The sequence below is a fragment of the Haemaphysalis longicornis genome, unplaced genomic scaffold (assembly GCF_048455015.1).
Source record: "Haemaphysalis longicornis isolate Haplotype H1 unplaced genomic scaffold, Haemaphysalis longicornis Haplotype H1 scaffold_1, whole genome shotgun sequence".
Lineage (NCBI taxonomy): Eukaryota > Metazoa > Arthropoda > Arachnida > Ixodida > Ixodidae > Haemaphysalis > Haemaphysalis longicornis.
This window is the reverse complement of record NW_027526203.1, coordinates 74,190,180-74,213,423: the sequence shown is the minus strand read 5'-3', so window position 1 is coordinate 74,213,423 and position 23,244 is coordinate 74,190,180. Positions and strand designations below refer to the sequence as shown.

Genomic DNA, 23,244 nt, shown 5'->3' with positions numbered 1-23,244 from the left:
TCATAATTCTTGTGGGTGGAGAATGCTGGGACAATAGACTTTACTCTACTCCTAAATACAATCCGAGTAGTCGATGGTAAGTGTTGCAGGGTCCCTTGAACAAGAAGTCGGACACTCTAGTGCGCTAGCAGGCTCCATCTACTCTCTGGCTGAAGAAGATTGTGAGCTTCTCGACTAATTTGCTTTTCTGAGCTCCGCTTCTTTCTACAGATTTTGCTGTGACTGGCTGTGACTATATTTTTGCAAGTTCAGCTTGTAAAATCTCAAAATCTGAGTGGTTAGTAAGCTTCTGGTCATGGCCGCCGTGTTGTGCCTCCGGACCACCTGAACTTGTGACGTGCAGTGTCTGGTGTCCTCCCTCTTCCGTTTGGTCCTCAAAGGGGAAGATGTAGAGGTCGCCACCCTTCAGCCATTTAGTTAGGCTGCCACTAGCGTGTGGCGCCACTTATTTTGTACATATTCTGCCCCAAATAAAGTGGGGGACTTCTTTTGTCAGCTGAGCAGCTGTCGTGCGCATCGGCTCTTACTGCGGGCCGGGGCCACTCGTGCTCCCGCACGCTCACGCGGCACCAGTCGCGCGACACAAGACAGCACCACCCTTCATAAAATAAGGCAATTCTCACTCCACAGTCCAATAAGTCATCTGTACCAACAAAGGCCAAAATTTACACCTGACATACAGCCAGTCCAGATCCTCGGTCTCCACACACAAGCCAACAACAAATGGACTCATCAAATAAGCTTACACAAGCAACAATTGGACCAACTAGGCCACACAATCCACACAGTAACCACTAGACAGAGGGGGCCGCGGGAGGCACACATCCTTTGCCTAGCGCAACCACATTCTATGTGGTCCACATGGCTACGACAATATCCTCAGAGAAAAAGGAGCCCAACTGGAAACTGCCATCTGGAAATCCACCAAGAGAGCCCTACACTTTCCAGCCTCATTGTCTATGTAAAGATTCATGGAGATGTGCACCCACAGGACCCTCAACGAACTTCTTGAGGCCCACCATGTCCACTAACTAGCAAACTAGGCAAAACACCCACAGTAAAGGCATGCATCTCAACTCAATCTCAACCCCGACCCCAGTGGGGAAGCACCCCAGCAAACACAGCCCGTCTGAAGGTCCCTTATCTGCCCAATTCCCAAGAACATGCACATGCACAGCACAGGAGCAGGCGAGAAGCATGTGTGAAAGCGCTCAACAAGATGCTTGAGTATAGTAGCCTACACGGACGCAGCCCTGGTCAGCGCCAATGAAGTGGTAGCTGTGGCATGCATTAGGGAAGACAATGCTCAAGTCACACCTTTACACAACACTATGGGAGGAGAAGTTACGATTGGTGAGCAGGTGGATAGTGCTCTGGCCATCACCCAGCTACCTCGTTACACCTTCACCCACTCTCAAGACGGCAGCATTTGCGCTGAGGCTCACCACATCTTCGACACCCACCCACCACATGAAGGGACAAAGACCGTCAGCATCATCTGGACTGTGTTCCTTACTCAGATTGAATTGAGGGGTAACGCCCAAGCCTATCACTTGGCACGTGAAGAAGCCGATGCTCGTGCCGCGGCTTGGGGGATGAAGATCCGGAAAAGCAACCAGATCAACCCACCCCACTCACCAACTACAAGAGCATCGTAACATACTATCAGAAGCAATGGCACATCCTACCTCCACTGCATCATAATGCTTGATGAGGGAGAGGAAGTCAAGCAGCATCTGCTCCAGACCTACCCACAGTGGGAGATAATGTGGGAAAGCACTGGAACAAAGAAGTTGCTGAACATTATCACGAAGAAATACAACAATGACCATTCTCAGTCAAGCCTTGATGTTGAATTTCCCAGCACAAATTTGACAGCAATCGGTAACTGATCATGCAAATGTCGATCGCCCTTTTTTGACAGCTGGGATTGATGGCAGTGTTGCTAAACTCTAAGCACTATCTACAGTTCGCTTCTGGTGTCAACAAAACTGCGATACCAGTTTTGACAGCACTGAATGATTGCGCAATTGTCGAAGTAGGGGTGCTTCCAGGCGTCAGAAGACGAGAAATTCCCCGAGGGTCCTGAATAGACCGCTTCCGCATCAGTTCAAGAGTAATTTGACAGCATACCTGTTGGAGCAGAAGGGCAACGCCATCGGTGAAGTCTTTTGCTATGGCCAAATGCAGGGCTGTCTCTCCCGTGGCAGCCACAGTGGCATTGACATCAGCACCTGCCTCGCACAGAGTCAACAAGGCAGCCCTGTCGCGCTTTTCCACAGCCACGTGCAAGGCGGTTTTTCCTGTGGAGGGAACAGTCGTCATGAAGCTAGGGGGTGCAAGGTTTTTTCTCTCGTCTGGAGCGTGCCTGGGCCACAAGGCGAACACACGGACGAAGCTAGACTGCGATGCAACCAATTGAGCAGAAAAAAAACAAAAAAAACACCGAATGCAGCTGTTGTCTTTATTCCATTGTTTCCCACCCCGGAAAAATAGTTTCGCACCCTTTATTCACTAGCACCCTAAGCATACCAACAGCAAGTTTATCGTGTTTCAGATGTCTAAGACAGGCGTTTTACTACCCGTTGTGGGCAAGATATTTTCAGAATTGAGGCAGCGGCAGTTTGCAGCAGGCATGCACTGGCCTTGCAGATCCAGCTAGCACACATATCCTTACCATACACTTCTCCAAGCAGCTAACAGGAGTGCAGAAAAAGGAAACAACAGTGAATGTGCACTGCTTTCAGTACTGAATAATGTGACCACGAGAGAGAGAGAGAGAGAGAGAGAGAGAGAGAGAGAGAGAGAGAGAGAGAGAGAGAGAGAGAGAGAGAGAGAGAGAGAGAGAGAGAGAGAGAGAGAGAGAGAGAGAGAGAGAGAGAGAGAGAGAGAGAGAGAGAGAGAGAGAGAGAGAGAGAGAGAGAGAGAGAGAGAGAGAGAGAGAGAGAGAGAGTAATGGTTTGCCTGCAAAAGCTTGAAATGAGGCAACAATTGACATCCTGCAAAACACTCAGGTGGCAGCACAGGGCAAAGGAACGGGCACAGAGGTGACTTCAGCATGCAGCAGTGTCAACCTCAGAACCTCAGGAGTCATCGGATGGCAGCAATGACTTTGGTAATCGAAAAGCTTTAAAAACTAGTTTTGGCCGCATTTAACCACAGCTAGGTGGTTAAAGTCTTGTTTTATTTTGCCTCTGTTTCTGAGTACTTTTTGGAGAATATTTCTGCTTCGCCTGACTCCTGCTTGGGCTGTCAAGCCTGCAGTATTTAATAAATGAATAAAATAAACTACCCACTGCAGTACCAAATTTTTTTACAAGCTACATCCAGACATCGCCGACTAATTATGCCTGTACTTGTGTGCAATGCAGGGATACAATAAAGAGAAACTACCGCATGTGTTGACACACGAAATCATTCAACCCAGCATGCTCTAAGCACCAGGCAGGTACTCTGTGTAAGACCAAGCTCATTGGCTCTTATGAAGAGAAAACACAAGTTTGGTTCATTCAAAAGATTGCCTCGTTAGAATCATATTGACACCATTTTTGACGTAAACTTCGCTCAAATAAGCTACATAATTAGGAAAAAAAGGAATGGCCATGTGACCCACCAGCTCATTTCTCGCAACAGAACCTATGTCATACCAGACAGCTCTGCAATTGGCGGAGGCCGGCAAAAGCAAATGCAAATTAGGCAGAGCTTATAAGGTTGCCGAACGAGCTATTTGCGCTTAAATTTAGAGCACATTCTTTTTAAAGCCCTAGGAATGGTGGGACAAACAGTGAAGTTACGAAAGCACACGTAAACATAGAAGTACCTATGCGTATGCTGCTGTTGGTACTGCGTGCGCTATGCTTGGTTTAGCTGCAGAGGACTGCGGGGCTTTGGGGTTGTTTCAGACGGCACTGACCGATTGACGCAAGCGACGATGCCTTACGTGACCGTATTTGTTGAGCGAGCACCATGTTTCACGAAACGATTGTCTCCATGAACAAAACAAGCCAGGTACAAATACGTTCACAAACAAACCAAATAAAGAAAACGGCTTGGCGCGGTGTGGTGGCGCCATCTAGGTTCACTAATGGTAAACAAGGCCCTGTGATGTCATTTCAGATTACAAAAACGCATGATTTAGCAGGAAAATCAAAATTTTACCTTAAATTAATTAATGTCTCTGTGAATAAAGCCTCGTTTGCATTCTGACAAGTGCTGGGGGCACTATAAAACACGAAATATTTCGAATAACACAAACTTGTGTTTTGTCTTCATGGCTCCTTTGCTAAGCTTGCTTGTTTGACAGTAGCTAGCACAAAAATGCTCGACTGTAATGGTATAGCTAGCCAAAGGCTGCTGCAAAAATTCCATGGGGGCCAAAACAACTCTAGAAAATGTGGTATAGCACTATAGCAAAAGTAGTTTTGCAGACAGGGCTGGACTGTAACATACAATTCTTATAGGCTTGAAGTGAGAAAAAGGGACTTGGGACTTTATTCCCGGGTGAATCTAGAAATGACGTGGAAGTTGAAATCTGGTGGTAGCTTGTGGAACACACGAAATGGCACAAATCGCTTACATACACCGCATTTGCCAGATATAACCTACTTTAATAGCTTCAAACACTAGAAAATTTCAGAGGCAAATTAGGGAAAACATTCAACAGAATAGCAGCTACCTGATTTGGGGTCAATTTCTGCTCACAGCTCAGCTTTGTCATATCGACAGCAAGGATGCAGAGTTGGCAAGATCATGCACTTTTTTTTTATCACCTACGAATTTTTGTTTCCATTCTACTTGTCACTGAGTTGAAGTCATGCTTTTTTCTTGTCCCCATCTTGTTCTTGCTGCTGACTATCTGCATTGTAGCAGTGCCAATTTATAGGCATGTATGATATTAAAGCAAAGCTGTAGTGTTCTCGCTGATGGGGTCTGTAATGCGAAAACGGGTGAAGTGAAAGAAAATAAAAAACGTTTCCGGTGGCAGGAATCGAGCATGGGTCCCTCGCGTTATGAAGCCAGCATCTATTGGGTTGCTCTATTTCGACATGGTCAAAGCAGTTCGGATTTGGAGAGGGGTGTATGGATGTGCAAAATTAGACAGAAAAATCCTGCACACCACCGTGTAAAGATGACGGCGATTCGTCCCGAGAAAGCTTCGCATTCAACCATCGTCGGCGTTAGACGAAAGGGTGCCTGATTTTCTTTTATTTTCTCAAATATTATTTGATATATTCTTTGATCAGAATTTGAGTACATATTCCAAATTTTTGACGTATTCGGCCCAAACGAAGAACGGCTGCTTTCTTTGCTGGTGAAGAACGTGGCATGTGTGGGGAGCATTAATTCTCTGCACAAGGCAAGGCTTAGACTGCTTTTTTTTTTTCTTTTTGGTAATATTTGCCATGCGTCTGCCTTAAATATGATTGAAGTGATACCAAGCGCTTATGCCTTGAACCCGATTGAGCACCGTGTAAAATCTTACTAAGTCACAACAAAAACCAAAAACAAAAATGCCGTGTTTGAAGCGTGACCTTTAATTTTTTTTCCTACAGCTCGAGTTTCAAACGCAGGTCCAGTCTTATCTACTTCCCCACCCTGGCCTGGCCATTTGAAAGTCAGGCATTGCTGCACTGAAGAAGAGGGTGTCGAAGGTAAAAACAGGCACGGCCAGTGGGCAGAACTGGCTGATGCAGCAGTGTTCTTCACAAACTGTGGGTACTTTGCATTGCGGGCACTTTGCATAGCAGGCGTAGCGGCTTTCATGCCCATTTTAGCTGCATTTTTCCAGTCAACAAGGGTGGCACCCTTGTTGGGCACAGAGTAAAAAAACAAAAATCTGGAACTCTGATGACCAATATGAGGGGCGCGTCTACTTTGTGGGTGTGTTCTGGCGCACTCACATGCAACTGAATATGAACTAGCAGAGGGGCTCGTTAGTTTTACATTTTCGATATACGTGAGTGAACCACACAGAAAAAAAAAAAGAAACAAGACAGGGCTGAGAAAGAAAATCCAAATACCATAGTTTCTGTTTCAGGGCACTAGACCAGGAGCCATCTTTTTGCGACACCCATGTGAGGCTAACATAAACTACCTGCGTTGCAGTTGGCTCACTAAAAAACTTGAGGAACTGTGAACTGTCTCTCTTCTCCATGTGTGTGCTTAATTGATGCACGCATGGGTGGTCACCGCACTGTATTACAGTAGTAGTGGGAGCTCTTCCCGATTACAGTGATAGTGCTGTGCCTTGGAACACAATTTCTAGCTACTTCCAGGAAATCCTCAGTTGGACTGCTGCCCAGTGCAGTTAATGCGAAACGATTTTCAAAGACGCCAGTTGCGACTATTGGAATTACAAATCATTTAGAAAATTGTCAAAGAAAATCATTATTCAATTTTGTATTCATTTCGAAGGCAAAAATCCCTATCTGCACATGCCTAGTCATTTACGACAAAACAAAAGCTGACTTTCATCAGAGTAGAAGCTAGGGTAGGTATACTAAAAACAAATCTGGGAGTCCCCATGGTGGTTCCCTGTGGTCCCTTGTCGAATTGACCACAGCAGTAGTGGTGCGAACTCGAAAAAACATAAATGTTCATTGGAAGACTCTACCATTGCTTTCACACAAGTAAATGTCTGGTATTTTTTGTGTTAATGAGATTTTTCAACAAAAATTTGTTTTGGAATATGATTGCACCAATTACGAGAGACATTTTATAAATGTTGATACTCTTTTCTCACCGCTATGCTTTCTTTCAAGTTCTACTAGTTTACAACTCTTCTATATTTTTGCAGCCCTTCCCTGACTCGGTATCTGAATGCTAAAATCATTTGCTATGTGGTTTTGTTTTCAAAGCAAGCTGTAATTGCTGTCAGGAAGATTAGGGCTTCTCTGTTAAAAGTACACTAAAGTCAAACTAATACAGGTTGCTCTAGAACGATAGATTAGCTCACCAAGAATACGAATATACCGCTCATACGCATAACTTAATTTTAAAATAAGGTATAAAATAGAGAAAATGCGAAGACAGGTGCTGCCGCCACTGGCTGTGCCATGCAACTTGCACCAGAAGGGGTTAAAACATCTGGCGTGAGAAATGTCCTCCCTGGTTGCCACTGGATGGCGCTACTTGTCCAAACTTGGGGCGGCGGTACTGCTCTTCGAGGAAGCGCGCGAGCTACGCATGAGCGGTTGGTTCGACGCCAACATTTATAAGGCCTTAAAAGGACAATATGTTTTTTCTCAACAAAGCGTCAATACTGATCGCGGGTCCCGTGAAGGACCATTTTGCTCAGTGGTCTGGAGCTGAAAAGGACGTGGGAGTAAAGGCCGACCTCCATGCAGCGAAATGTAGGCGAACCGGCGTCGAAAATACGGCTGTTTGTCGGCGATCTACGCGAGCTAGATGTCGAACGCGCGGCGGCGAACGCGACCGGAAGCGGCAAACTGCATTTTGAGGCCGCAGCCAATCACAGCCTCGTACTTCGTTGTACTTCCTGTCCTGTCTTCCATCGGCGGCGTTCGCCGGGTCATGTTGCATGGAGGTTGGGGTGGACAAAAACTGAGCGGCACGTCAAACCACGGCGTCCGCCGCGCCAAGTTCGCCGAGAAACTTCGCTGCATGGAGGTCGGCCTTAACACACGAGCGATTTGACCAAAACTGACCAAACCGCTCGGTACGTCACCACTGCCTCACTTACTTCCAGATTACTGTTACACAAACAGCGGCTGCAGCCGCTGTTTGCATCATGTTTGATCAACGTTTGATTAGCACTTTCTCAGCAATTAAGGCATCTTTTTGCACTGAATCAATGCTCAAATGGCTATGGGAAGGTCAGACTTTGGTTTGAAACCAACTTGCTGGTTGTCTTCAGTGTCTCTTTAAGATTGAAATTTCACAGGGCAAAAATCATTCAGAAATCTGCACTGCTTGACTTTTGCAGCAACAAAGCTATTGGTGTAACTCTCAGTGCCAACAAACAGTTAGACACAGGATTCGAATGCGCCTTCATATCGTGGTGAGGTCAGGATGAGTCCATTTTCCTTGCAATTTAAAACACTATCAGAACGCTTAAACGAATCATGGTGTCCACACGAGATCACCCAAAAATTTCAGTCCCACACAAAGTTTGCATTCAATCACTGTGACTCTGCAAACACGTAGTGATGGCTTGGCATAACTTGCAACTGTACGCACAAGATGTGTGGAAGAATTAAAAAAACTCATCCGAATTTGATGTTGACAGCAGCTTATTGTTTAGCGTGAGTGCACGTGGCTAACCATCAGTAAGGCTTGTGAATGGCTAGCTAATAGGTCTGAAATTAAGTGCTACCCTCACAAATGGCACACGACCCAGACACGAGTCCATTAAGGGGGGACACTGCTGTTCAAACAGCTTCCTTTAATTGTTAAGTAAACTCTGTGAAACTTGTCAGTCTTGCTGATTTTTTCCAACTGATTTCAAATATGGCATTATTTTTTGAGTAATCCAATTAGTTACCAAGATAATTCAAGATAATTAGTAGTTCTTTGAGGAACAATAGACAAAGCAGTGTTAGTCACAATACTGTAATCTTTACATTTTCCAGCACTATGAACCCTGGTGAGTGCAATAAGGGAATAAGTATTTTGATGCATCCCTCGGAACTAATTTTACAGCTTATTAAACTTTGGTGTTTGAGATGGGCATTAAAAATGGTTCCTTGCCACTGGTGCCACCAAAGTTTAATGAGCTGTAAAATTAGTTCCAAGCGGTGCGTCGAAAAACCGATTCTCTAACTGCACTCACCAGGGTTCACAGTATTGGAAAATGTAAAGATTACAGTATTGTGACTAACACTGCTTTGTCTATTGTTCCTCCGAAAATGACTAATTATCTCTAGTTATCTTGGTAACTAATTGACTTACTCAAAAAAATAACGCCACTTTGAAATCAGTGCAAAATGCAGCAAGACTGACAGGTTTCACAGAGTTTACTACACGCTGAAAGCCCATGGAGGGGAGAATGTTTTGCCTTTCAGGAGGAGCTTCGCACATCGGGCACCCACGGTGTCAGACGACTAAAAGGAAGTGCATGCATCCGGCAGGGCAGAAGAAATGTTCTAAAAGGCTAAGATATGCACACGCTTAGGGGCAGCATAAAGCAAACAAGAAATGTGCTGCATAAAATACAAGGACTATAGTAACCGCATCGCATGTGAAATGACCTTAGTACCTATACAATTTTTTTTTCAAGAGAAGGTAAAGAGAGAAAGGGAGAGGTACTAGTGAGTGAAATCATTCAAGCCATCGGATAGTATTCAAAGTTATGATAAAACAACCTGACTCTGTCACAAAACTGGTAACATTCCTTTTCATACGCTTTCACACAAGCCATTGGGACTTTTCAGCATTCATCACAATCCCCCACTTGCCCTTTCCTCTTGCTCAAAAAGAGTCAGCAGAGAGGACAGATCATTCTGGTTTCACGTACGTACCTTGATTGTCTGCTGCATTGAGTCTCAGCTGCGGTTTAGATAGCAGTGTGAGAATGCTCTGCTTGGGCATTGAGGCAAGCACAGCACAGTGCAGGACAGTCTGCCCCTCGCTGTCCACAAGTGCCACGTTGGCACCAAAGTCAAGCAGAAGCTCCATTGAGTCATTCCGCCCCTTTAGGGCAGACACGTGTAGCGGTGTCTGCAAAAGAAAAAAAAAAAAGAAGAGTATGATGTTTCCTTGAGTCATTGCTTCGGCTGAAGTAGTAGTACCGTCACATTTCCATAGGATTCCTCCCCATCTTCATCAGCACGCTGCCTCCGTTTCCGCTGACAGGCACACTGACATTCATGGTGGGTGAAGCTCTTGTTGTGCAGCCCTCTTTGGCCAACCCGTTTGACAGCATACTCGAGGAAGCGAAGATTGGAACACATGCACTTGGCCAAACACTGGGAGTGGGCCTAGCGAGTGCATCAGCATGATGACGGCGGGTCCCCTAAGCTCACTGGTGCCTTGCCGGGGGCTACTTGCGGCGCGAGGTAGAAAAAAGGGGTGACCACTTCTGCTGTTCGCTCTATTGGCATTGGGGGGGTTGTCATGGCAAATGTCGTGTAGAGCTGTACAATGCCTTAAAGGGACACTGAAGCGATTTGTAAACATTGTGGGATTGCTAGCGCGAATTATAGTCTGGAGTCTCTAGGCCATGTTTCGACCACTCTCGCTGTGTTTACGCGACTTTATTCAGTACAAAAATCAATTAAAAAATGCTGTTCTCTTCTCTGCATCTTCCTTGCCGATTTCATATGACGTTTAGTATGACGCCGAAACTAGATGGCTTGGCTTGACTGTGCTACTGCACAGCTCGCCAACTGTCCGGCAGAATCAGTCGGCTCACAGTTTAGTTGGCCAGCCGCCGGAGGGTCGTCGCAATTCATTCGCTCAGTTCAAAGTAAGACATGAAACATTTGTGCCTGGGTGAACGCGCCTTTAGTTTGTTAATTTGTAGACTGCATCAAGCTCTAAGTCTAAGTCGCTCCAAACAAGCACACATGCGGCACTTCACTGACTGCATGGTATGTTAGTAGAAAAATGTAAGGCCAATTCAAGGCGGCAGAAGAGTCAGCAAAGTTAATATCATCATCATCATCACCATCACCAGCCTATCTACACCCACTGCAGGGCAAAGGCCTCTCCCATTAATCTCCAATTACCCCGTTTCTGCGCTAACTGCGACCAACTTATCCCGCCAAACTTCTTGATCTCATCTGCCCATCTAACTTTCTGCCGCCTCTTGCCATGCTTGCCTTCTCTAGGGATCCACTCTGTTAGCGTTAAGGGAGGATATGGCTCTTAAAACTATTTCTTTTAATTTTTAAGTAAACTCTGTGAAACTTGTCAGTCGCTGCTTTCCCCCTGATTTCAAATATAGCATCATTTTTTTAGTTGGTCAATTACTTCCTGAAATAACTATAGAGGTAATTAACCATTTTTGGAGGAACAATAGACAGAACAGTGTTGGTCATGAAACTATAATCTTTACATTTTCCAACACTGTGAACCCTGGTGAGTGCAATAAGACAATCAGTTTTTTGATGCATCGCTTGGAACTGATTTTACAGCTAATTAACTCCAGAGTTTAAATTGGGCACTCAAAATGGTTCCTTGGCACTGGTGCCACCAAGGTTTCATGACCTGTAAAATTAGTTCCAAGTGATGCATCAAAATACTGATTCCCTTATTGCACTCACCAGGGTTCATAGTGTTGGAAAATGTAAAGATTACAGTTTTATGGCCAACACTGTTTTCTCTATTGTTCCTCCAAAAATGGTTAATTACCTCTAACTATCTCGGGAACTAATTTACCAACTAAAAAAATAATGCCACATTTGAAATCAGTGGGGGAAAAGCAGCAAGGCTGAGAAGTTTCACAGAGTTTACTCAAAAATTAAAAAAGTTTTTTTAGGAGCAGTGTCCCTTCTTAATGACCAACGATTATCTTGCCTTCGCATTACATGCCCTGCCCACGTCCATTTCTTCTCCTTGATTTCTACTGATATGTCCTTAACACGCGTTTGTTCCCTGACCCACTCCGCTCTCTGTCGTGTTCAGTTCCATTGCTCGCTGAGTCGTCCTCAATTTAAGTTGAACCCTCTTAGTGAGACTCCAAGTTTCTGCCCCGTAGGTGAGTACCGGTAAGATGCAGCTGTCATACACTTTCTTCTTCAGGGACAATGGTAGGCTGCCATTCACTATCTGAGAATGCCTGCCGAATGCACTCCACCCCATTCTTATCCTTTGAATTATCTCTCCCTCGTGGTTGGGATCTGGGGTCACAACTTGGCCTAAGTAGATACATTCGCTTACCACTTCCAGGGCCTCGCCACCTATCTCAAATCGCTGTGCTGTCCTGAGGTTATTGATAATTACTTTAGTTTTCTGCATATTAATTTTCAGACCCACGGTTCTACTCTGTTTGTCCAGTGCAGTAAGCATGCTTTGCGATTCCTCCCCCGAGGTACTTCAACAAGGCAACGTCATCACCAAATCTGAAGTTACTGAGGTCATTCTCCATTAATCCTTACTCCCACCTGTTCCCAATCCAACGTTCTGAATACTTCTTCTAAACATGCTGTGAATAACATTGGAGAGATTGTGTCTCCTTGTCTGACGCCCTTCCTTATAGGTATTTTACTGCTCTCCTTGTGGAGGATGATGGTAGCTGTGGGCCCACTGTAAATATCCTTTAGTAGTATTCTTACATAATGCTCGTCTACAACCTGGTTCCGTAATGCCTGAATGACTGCTAGGGTTTCGACCGAGTCAAGTGCTTTCTCATAATCTATGAAGGCTATATATAGGGGTTCAGTATTGTCAGCGCACTTCTCTATCACCTGATTGATCGTGTGAATATGGTCCATTGTTGAACAGCCTTTCCGAAACCCTGCTTGTTCTTTAGGTTGACTGAAATCTAAGGTGGCACAAATTCTGTTAGCGATTATCTTTGTAAATATCTTGTAGACGACAACTTCTGTTAATGGATTCTGTTAATGTTAATGTTAATTCTGGTATAGTTATAATAACTAAGGAATCAAAATCAACTGAAACTTTTATCGTACAGCATAAAACAAAGGCGCGAGAAGCACTTTTTGCACTGGTTGAACTAGTACAGCAGTCAGCATCATGACCACACATCTGGCTAAGGAATGCACTCACTAAAAATGAGATATTTGTGGGAATATGGGGGATGCTTACTGCATGAGTGCTATTGAAGAAAAACTCACCTTAGCTGTTTATATTCTAAAACTAAATAAAAATGTAAACAGGCTATACATTATGTACTGCATATTTCCTCCTTTGACAGTGCTGGCTAATCTGAGTGGTCTGAAGCACTAAGTACACTGCTTTGCAATTCACAACTTCGAATCCCAAATAGCGCATGTTTTTTGTTATTTTTTTAAGTTGATTTATTTGTTTTTGGGCAATGTTTTCTATACTGAATTCACCATTTTTGTGCTGTAACGTTCATTGCTGCACGAGCAAATTCGCAAAACGCATGCAGACTGACACTGGCACACTGGCGAGTTCTCGTTGGCATGGTGTTGCCATAAGCACCGATTGCTTGCAGGCACAGTCCCAAATCAGCCAACCCATGGCCTGGTGCGAACACGCCTCTTACGATACAGGCACCAGCCGGGCAAGCTCCAAAGGTCGGGTAAAGGTGCATCGCATTTGAATGTTGCTGATGATGTGGAGGGCTTTTATATACTGTGTACGCCTCGGCTAGTCAACGTTGCGATTCTAAGCCGTGCTGGAAGGCTTATCTCACTCATTTTACAGCCGACAACATGGCAGAAGTGCGGATATGCCGATTACTGTGATATCGAGAATGCCCAGCCAAAGATAACGTTGGATGCCAAGCATGTTGTTTCACAGAACTGAAACCTAAACTGGTCTGAATACTAATCTTGGACATTGTCCGATCACATCGCATCTCGTATGGACATCACTGCTTTAGTTGGGGCAGCCGTCGCGGACTGCGCATGGTGGTTTTTCTTTCAGGCTTTATAAAATAAATACCACCTTATCGACCGGATAAACGATAAAAACTGTGTTTATTTGAGCCAGTCTATGCACTGCAAGCAAACACAGGAGCTTGAAAAATTCACTTCAGTGTTTCTTTAACAGCTGCACTGCAAAGTGCTGCCACTGGTGATGGCCTAGAACACAGCAGCCACCACGCTGCCAAGAAGGCACTGGCCAAGTGTGCCAGATGGGCCCCAGTACAGGGCCTAATGAGTTGCCCCAGCTGAAGCAAAGGCTGCCACGCTTTATGCCATATCCACACCAGTGCAGCCCAGTGGCCCAGTGGCCGACCAAGCGCACGCTCACCTGGCCCCTCCTGTTCTGCTTGTTGATGCAGGCCTGGAGCCCCTTGGTCCGCTTTAGCACCTCCAGAAAAGCACGGAGCATGGGCGGGGGCTGAGTGACCGCCATGTGGACAGCACTGGAGGCAAGCAACAAAACACTCGAGCTGCAGTCTGAGGTGACAATCGACTTCATTCAGGTACTCCACTTTCGCCTCACCCCCTTTCCCTACAGGCACAAAGAAAAGAAATACCACTACATCTCAGACATCTATAGCACAGAAGTACAGAAGTACACACACACACACACACACACACAGAGAAAGGGAGGGGGGGAGAGAGAGAGAGAGAGAGAGTTTAGGTCTCTCTTTTGTGCCTGCTCAAAGCAGCTCAAAGCAGCTCCGAGCAGCTATGAAGCAGCTCTTGGACCAGAAGTTACATAGCGGTCATGTTAAGAACCAGCTCAAGGCTGCTCTGGCCAGCTATCAGGCGTGCAGGCAAACTATGGAGGAGCAGATGTTCCATCTGCTCATGTCGGCTTCACGTGCAGGCACCCACTAACGCTCAGTTAGAACTCTGATAATTATTCTTTGGTGACAAATTTATTACAACAAATAGTTTTTTCAAACGGCTGTCAAAGTAACTACAAAATTTCTCAGCTGCATAAACAACCTTTGTCGACACAACCAAATGTGCCGTTTTGGCGTGTTACGGTTTGACTGATTGATTGATTTGATTGTATGGTTTAACGCGCCGACGCAACGCAGGCGAGGAGGCGTGCCGTAGTGGAGGGCTCCGGATTAATTTTGACCACCTGGGAATCTTTAATGTGCGCCGAAATCTCGTACACACTGGCGTTTTTGCTTTTCGCCTCCACCAGAAAAGCGGCCGCCGCGGCCGGGAATCGAACCCACGACCTCGTGCTCAGCAGCGCAACGCCTTAGCCACTGAGCCACCACAGCGGGTGGCGGGTGGTGTGTTACAGGACGGTGTTTTCAGGGATATTCCATTTGCAGCTGAGCATATTCTGTGAGCTGTGCACTGGCGGTCAAAATGAACTGTTTACCTCACATAGCCGCTGCCCTACCTGAAATTTTGGATATACTTGACTCCTATAGTGACTGCGACGAAACGGTGGCATATCTTTAAGCGCAATTTACAATACGGGATGTAAATTGATGCAAAATCCCCTTGCATGTGCTTCAGCAAGCGTTCATACAAACCTTAAAGACATTCACTGCCGGGTGTTTTCCTGACTGCTCCTCACCCCCTGCCGGGTATATTTTTATGTTGGTTCAGTGGAAGTTGGTTTATGGGTGTAAAGACGTGAGCTCCATCTGTTGTCTAAAATTTAATTTACAGGTTCTATGTGTTCAGGTGACCTCTCCATAGATGGTGGCACACCAATGCAATTTTTTTTTCGCACGAGTTGTCTCGGGAGTGGCAGGGAGTGAGGTTAAAGGAGTACTGACACCAAATTTTGACGCCTAAAAAATGATATAATTGGCTTCAGTAGTTTGTACAGATGCCTCACAGAAATTTTTGCAGCGATCCGAGGCCGGAATCCCATCGAAAATCGATTTTGATTGTCCCGGCTGCGAACTTCCACAAATCGGCAGCACTAGCGAAATCGCTTTCGACGTGACGACACATTGGCCAGCGTGTCTGGCCGGTTCAGGGTGACGTCATATAGTCGTTTTCGGAACCGGACATGATAGCCTGCGCTGCTGTTGCCGATGGTATTCGTTTGGGCAGGAGACGTGGGTGTACCTCTGCAAGCAATGCTTATAAACTTTGCGCACTTTGCGTGTTCACATCTCTTCCCTTCCATTCGTGGTCGGGGCGTGGTGTTCCCTTGCACTGGTGCCGAAAACTGCGCGGTGTCTTATCGCCGAGCTCGCCCAAGTTGTGCTATGGCAAGCTTGCGGAATGCGAAGCACTGCTCAGTGGAAGCCTGTCCGAGCAAATCGACGACGACGCCAAGATGCATTGTTTTCCACGCGACGACATGCAGCGCGAAACGTGGACTCAGTTCGTGCGTGGCGCCCATGCCGGCATGCTCGGCGTTGCTCGGGTCAGCTTGGGTGCTGGGAACTTTAGGCTTAGTATCATTGCAAATATTTGATCGCCACTATCTGTACAACTGCGAATGACCATCCCTTAAACAACTTTTCACCACACTATTATCCCCTTTTTTGCATGTGGAGCTTGATTTGGCGATAAATGCTGTTTGAGCGATCGGTGACCAAGACATCTTCCGTGGCCTGCTTTGCTTTTACCGCGCAGGTGGCGCCATCTTTCGGCTGCTCGCCGCACTGCGGTGCTGGCAGTGCTGGGTCCGAACCTCTGCTGCCGGTCAGTGTAGGCTTACCATCACGGCAAATATCTGAACGCTGCTTTTAAATTCAGCGCTGATAACAACCCCTAGCACAATTTTTTACCACACTAACATCTACTTTCTCGCCTGTGAAATTTCCTTTTCGCGATCAGATTGATTAGAAGAGTGGCGACAAGCTGTTGCTATCACGGTCTGCGCCGGTTCGAGCAGCAGTAATATAAAAAAACGGACGACGGCGAAGATGTCGCCAGCCTAATCACCTGGCCAAATAAAGTTGTTGTCTGTCTGTCTGTTTGTCTGTCGGGTGGCAAAGACTCATCCGAGTCTGACGATTCAGACAACATGTCGACTGTGCGGGTGAGTGCAGACCATATGCAATCGTAGCAGACGATGCGGCAAATGTTCCTGACGTCACGGAAACCGTGACGTCAGATTCGCCGTCTTGCATTTGAACGGCCGTTTGGCGCGCGATGACCGAATTTGAAACTGATTGGAAGAAATGCGTTATAATTAATTTTACGCTGGCGGCTGACCGCTTTTGGTTTGATTTTTGTAATTAGGTACTGGACCACTAGGTATTCTTTACAGCATAAAAACCGAAAGCAAGAAATTTAGTGTCAGTACTCTTTTAAAAAGCAACACGAGTATACTCGGGAGTAGCAAGGGGTGCGCGTGGGTGGTTTCACGAGTTATCTCGGTAGTGGTAGTTATAGGGTTAATGATGGTGTCCAAATGTTACCATTTGTATATACATACCGGCAGCCCTGAAAACCTGGTATCCTTCATTAAACACCAGTGCACCGCCTTTGTCGAAGACAGCGGACATACCGGCGCCTTAATGTCGCTCGTAACCATGAACTGCAAAGGAACATTAGATAATCGCACCATTCTCGCACTGAGCAGACGATCAACTGACACCAGAATGAGCAAAAACGCCAACAAGACCCAGAGTGTCCTTTTGCATGTGTCGTCTGCTCGCCTTTCTGTTGTCTGCTAGCTGCTCTTCCCCTGCAGCGAGAGCAGTTTTGGGCAGCTTTGAGCTGTTCCCTGGTGCAAATGAAATACGATAGAGAAGCAGAGAAGCTTTGGAAGTGGTGGCAGAGCAAACGCAAAGCTGCTCCTGCAAATAAAATACGGAGCAGCTTGGAGCTGCTCAGAACTGCTTTGAGCAGGCAAAAAAAAAAAACATCCTGGGCCATCTCCCCAAACGTGAAACCTGGTGAGGGGCGTAGCATGCAGTGTATAAGTGTATTCTTGGTGCCTTGGCATTTTTTCCAACGGAGATGAAACCGTTGGGGGGTACAGGTATATAGCTTTGCTGTAAAAGCCTCTTGTCTTTGAAGCATTAAGCTCTCTAGCGTGAGGCGCAAGCAAGTGTCCCAGTGTTTTTTTAGTAGGCATTACGAAGCGCTGTAGTGCGAGGCGTAAACGAGTTTCCCGGTGTTTTAGTACCGTGACTACATGAGATGAACAACGATTGTGACGACAATGACAGGAGACGTCAACAGCCCCAGCCCCTAAGGGGCTTCGCCCCTAAATGAGACCATTTGATGTTAACCTCAAAGCCATGATCTGAAGTAACAAGAGTGTGAATACTATTAATCACCACTTCATTATTAGTCCCATTGATGCTGAACCAATTATTGCATGAAAACAAAAACAGCACTTGAAAATGTATATACTGGGTTTAAAAAAAGGTCATGCCTACCTCAAGAAACAGGTAGATCAAAAGAAGTGTCAAAAAGAAATAACAGAAACACAAGCATAAAAAAATAGAGCTATTAAAAATATGCACAAGTTTTGAAGGGGAAGTTGGGTTACTTAGAAAGGAAAAGGGGAACTGCTATCAAACAACTATCTATGTGCCAGGCACAAGACCATGACAACCGTTTGTGCCTCACATGCATGGACATGGTTGTACCTGCTTCAACCCCTTCAGCAGGTACACTCTGTATGCCAACCTTTTGGTTAAGCGTGGCTCCGCTACACTAAATACCTTGCCACCTGAATGCTTTCGATGAGGTAGGCTTGCCAGTGCTAATATCACACTTTTAAGGGGACCATGAAGACACCATACAATGTTGTTTAATTTTAAGGAACAGCTTCCCCAAAGATGTTTTTTTTAACTGGAAAAAGGTGCAAATGTTAAAAAACTGAAACGATTTGTGCTATGTGACATCCGTTGTCATGCCATGTGGTTCGTTTGTGCTATGTGGTCCGTTGTCGGGATATGCCCGACATGGGTGTTGAAGCTTAAATTTCGCGTTTTTTTCCACTGCGCCATGCGCGCAGTTTTTATAAACATGATGCGATACCTCTTGCGGGATAAATGAACTTTGCTTGTTGAAGTTTTCTTCAATTTGCACTCGGGTGCAGCACAATGTTCAGCACGGGCATTCTGGATTCCGGAGCATTTTCACGTGCGCGCTGTTTGCTGAGAAGCATGCCCGGTTTCTCATCGCGTGCATCCTATGGGGGTGCACTTAGCAAAAGCGATGATGGCTTCAGTGAGGAAGAGAATTGCATGCCTCTATCAGTTAGTGATGAGAGTGATTCAACAGAAGCGAGTGACGAAGACCACGATGGGTGGAGCTACACATTTTGTCGTATAAGACAATGAATAGGCAGTGAAAAATTTTTTCCTGGCATCTAGAGGTTTCATTGTCAATAGCTTTATTTGTAGGTGCACACAGCTGCAGAATCATGCGAAGAAAGAGCAGCGAAGCCTGCAGTACCGCCACAAGCTCATCCAACAACTGGTGGGTGATCTGAAGGCTTGAGCCAAAAAGCGGGGCCCATCTGTCTGCATGTATGGAGTGTGAGGAAATGCTATTTGGGACGAGCCAATTTACCTACTAGCTCCCAGGCCAAAACAGCAAGGACTGTGATGTTCATAGCGATAGGAAAAGAAAAGGAGGCAGGAGGGAAACCACTTTTCTGCAAAACGTGCAGTAATAACCCTGGCCTGCACCCAGGAGTATGCTTGGAGCGGTTTCACACACTGCTCAAATATTGCTAAAGGAGATGCAAGCAAAATGCAAGAGAAAAAACAAATATCATGTGAGTTTTTGTTGCACAGTTTGAGTTTTTCTTTGCAGCGCCAGAAACTGTCAAACTGGTTGCGAACCAAAATTGCCGGAAAGTGGGTAATACATACAGTAATACCTCGTTAACTCAAACTCGCATATCTCGAAAAATCGGCTAAGTCGAAATTTTCCGCGGCACCGAACATTTTCCTATACGTCCCATGTATATTTTTCCCTTTATCTCGAAGTATTTTTGGGTCGGATTGCGGATAACTCGAAATCTTGACTGGGAATGGAACGAAAATTCCGCCGCCGGACCATTTCACAAGATTCGCGTGATGCTGCAAGACTCGTCGCGCGACTTCACAGACTGTGAGGAACTTTGTCAAAAGGTCATCAAGCTTACAGGTAACAATGCCGCCGAAGATGACGTGACTTTTCTGGAGTACGCGCTGTGTGAGCAGGATGTGGCGGTGACCGGAGAAATGACGGACACCGAAATCGTTCAAACGGCCACTAACGTAGGGGACGGCGGAGACGACGGCGATGACGAACCACCTCGAGAGGTGCCGACATCTTCCGAGACGAGAAATTTGCTGCGCTTGCTTCAAAATAAGGTCGAGTGCAGCAGCTGGGAAGATCGACTGATGCGATGCGTCAAGCAGCTGGAGGATATGCCTTCCTAGGCCCGAGTACGACCGCAAAGCAGACGAGCATTAGAGAGTTTTTCTCTGCTAAATAAAATGGCAGTGCGGCAAAACCCAGCCGGTTAAAGTCTCTTGTATGTTATTTTTTTCTCTTTTAAACCTGCCCGAGAAGAAAGATTAGAAACTGCCGCTGAAGAGCCGGTAAGTAGTAGTGATTTTTCTGAAGAGCGCTCATTTTTCCCGGCGATTAACGCAACTTTGCTTATCTCGAAAATCCGTTTATCTCGAAATTATCCCTGGTTTTTACGACTTCGAGTTAACGAGGTATTACTGTAGTTCCGAACTGCAAAGGGTTAATGAGTCAAGCTTGTATTTTGCCGTCATGGCCCCATTCAGTCAATGATCAATGGCAGCACTTGCTTGGCTGTTTTGCTCTTTAATGTGCACCCTTTTTTTCAGGAGGCAACATTAGCTCTATCAATAGTGAAGCCCTCCATTTATCAGTCTTCGAGTCACTGCGGACTGTCCGATATACAATTCAGTGTTCATTTTTCATGTTTATTCCCATGGCATGGGGAGTCATCTGACTACCCATCGACTATCGTGACTAATACAAGACTGATAACCAAAGAGCCATAGTGCCTGCAGCAGCGGTGCGTGTTGTGCAGTCTCACCTCTGAGTGAGAAAAAATTGCTGCCCCCTGTGCGTGACAGCACATTAGACAGCTGAGTGAGTTTGTTGAATTACCCGCCGCGGTGGCTCAGTGGCTAAAGCGTTGCGCTGCTGAGCACGAGGTCGCGGGTTCGATTCCCGGCCGCGGCAGCCGCTTTTCTGATGGAGGCGAAAAGCAAAAACGGCCGTGTGTGCGAGATTTCGGCGCATGTTAAAGATCCCCAGGTGGTCAAAATTAATCCGGAGCCCTCCACTACGGCGCGCCTCATCGCCTGCGTTGCGTCGGCGCGTTAAACACCACAATCAAGCAAATCGAGTTTGTTGAATTTCCTGATTGAAAAAAAAAAATAATAATAATAATAAAAGAAAGGTGCGAAACCATGCAGACACTCTTAAAGAAAGACACCTGGGCAAGTGACAAAGGGCGCAGGATTTAATGCTTGTACTGTGTCCTGTTTTGACTCCACTTACAATGCTTCACACTGTGTTCTGCTTTCTTTTTTTTCCCAAGCATGTGACAGCTCTGGCTTGCACTTGGAAATTTATTTTGTGTTTAACCCGATCGTTATAGCAGAAAAATGACCGATTTTGGATGCCTCCACAAATTTTTTTTTTTCTCTCAAACAACTGGACCCATTTAGCATCATTATACAGGAAAGTTTTAGTTTCCCCTTTCAAATGCACGGCAGCAATTTTTTGAGAGTTATACTTATTCAGAGCTTAGTTGTCAAAGAAACAGAAAAAATGCACAGAAAAAAAGGAGTATAAACACAATAGAAATAGGCGTTGTACTAAGCCAAAGAATTATTTTAGGAAATAACTGATATGCCGAGTTATGTCCCCAGGCCACCAAGAATTGCCCTACGGTCCGCGCCTGAGCCAATGAACAGGCCGTCTTCAGCCGCTCCTTACGCGCACGCAACGCCATGGCTCATCTTGGCTGCCCCGTGCAGCAGCTCTATGGCGCCAGCTCCCATCTGACTACACTGGAACATTCCCGCCCGAATGACGACGGCCTCAGGACTGTAATGAGGGCTGCCCAATGGACTGCGTAGTGCAGCACTGGTGTAGTCAACAACTCTGTGGTGAATAGCTATGAACATTGGGACCCAGGCTGGGCCCGCAGGCCTATTGGTATGGGAACACTGTCTTCTGCGGCCCTTGCAGGCTTAGGTCTCCCAGAACATATGTATGCTAATAAAGTATTATTATTAATATACAAGTTGTTCCTATGTTTATCAGCTATCATTCAATACATACATAAATCCAGTACACCATCTCCTGGGTTTTTGAAGGCCCCTCAATCTAGCGAACTTGATGGCTGCACCCCTCAGTAAAGCAGTCACGCGATGGCAGAAAGCAAAGGTAAACATTGCAAGTGGAGCAGAAGACGTTTGTTCTTTTTTGTGCCTTTGTTTTTCAAAGCAGATCTTTCAATTCCTTCTCTTCTCCATTCTTTTCGGCTGGTGTTGTACACGATCCAGGAAAAAATAGGGGGCGTGTGCTGTACTCAAGTATCTGCTTCATCGAACTAAAACCTGACGATCCCGCATCGCTGCTTCTGGGGTCAGAAAAAGCAGCAGCAGCAGCAGCTGCTGAAGTCCCAGCGACGATAGCCAGCCTTTGCGGAGTGCAGCGTGAAGTGTTCGCCACTTCCGCGCAACTCGCAGCCAGCTTGGGTTCAAATTTCGCTTGCAACGGGGCATCCACTCACAAAATGTAAACAAACGAAACCGAAAATGAGAAAGCAGTTGCCAATGAATACGCCAGATGGCGATAGTTGTCTGCAAGGCACCACTTTGAGTTTTCGCGGGAGGTTTGAAGTCAACGAAACTTTGTGTCCGATGGCCTATGGCACCGTAGTGAAAGAGTTAAGTGAGGATGAAAGCAACTGCGAGATAACGCATAGTAGTTCCTCAAGCAAAGAAGGCTCCTGGAGCTCTGATGATGACGTTGCCAGTATGTGACTGATTGCCCTCAGGGAGAAGGCTTCTCCAAAGCCTCATTGTTTGCTCTAGTTTTCCTGCAGTCTTTGCAAGGACTCATGGAATAAAATTGAAATGTGAACTGTCACAGTAAATTTTCTCAGTTGAACCCCTTTATAAGAAACCCATACTGAGCAGCAGTTTCTGTTTCTTATACAAGATGTGTCTTATAAGCAGGGAAACATATGTTTTCACTGACTGATCAACCCCTAGTTCAATGTGGGCACCGTGCGACTAAAATAAGCTCAAAAGAACACTACAGCATGTTGAAAGAGATCCATTCTAATTTATGTTTGGCCCCAAGAATTTATGAAACAGTTCTCAATCTATGTTGCTTCATGACTGTATCTACACCGTTTTTTAAGACAGATTCTACAAGCTTTCTCTCCTTTCCCTGTTTGTGGAAGATGAATCGTAGATGTCTAGTTCACAAGCCTGATGACTAGCCAGAGTACACCGCTTCTTCCGCTGTGTGCTCAGGCTATTCAGCATGCTTGTAGGACTCAACACTACGCGATTGGGAGCTACGTGACTGGGCTGGGCTTGCACAGAAGCCCGCCTGCACGGTCGTGCTTGTACGCATGGCGGTAGGCTTTAACCACTTCTGTATATTGCATTTCTATTGGCAGGGGTTCTCGTCGCCACTTCATAGCTGACTGCACCACTGCGTGTTAGCTGAAGTGTTTCCACAACGGAAGCAACTGCAGTTCGTGACTGGTGGCACTGCATCTGAA

General features: G+C 45.9%; 1 protein-coding gene across 2 annotated transcripts in view; it reads right to left on the bottom strand.

The window, feature by feature from the left end:
• Window positions 1-23,244, bottom strand: part of LOC144177635 (nuclear factor NF-kappa-B p100 subunit-like) — a 184,530-nt gene that overhangs the window by 22,839 nt on the left and 138,447 nt on the right. For both annotated transcript variants that reach the window (XM_077705272.1, XM_077705273.1), the window contains exons 13-15: window positions 13,867-13,981; window positions 9,480-9,678; window positions 2,134-2,303 (exon numbers count right to left, since the gene is read on the bottom strand). In XM_077705272.1, coding sequence (XP_077561398.1) covers window positions 2,134-2,303; window positions 9,480-9,678; window positions 13,867-13,981 — 484 coding nt within the window. The remainder of the gene's footprint in view (window positions 1-2,133; window positions 2,304-9,479; window positions 9,679-13,866; window positions 13,982-23,244) is intronic.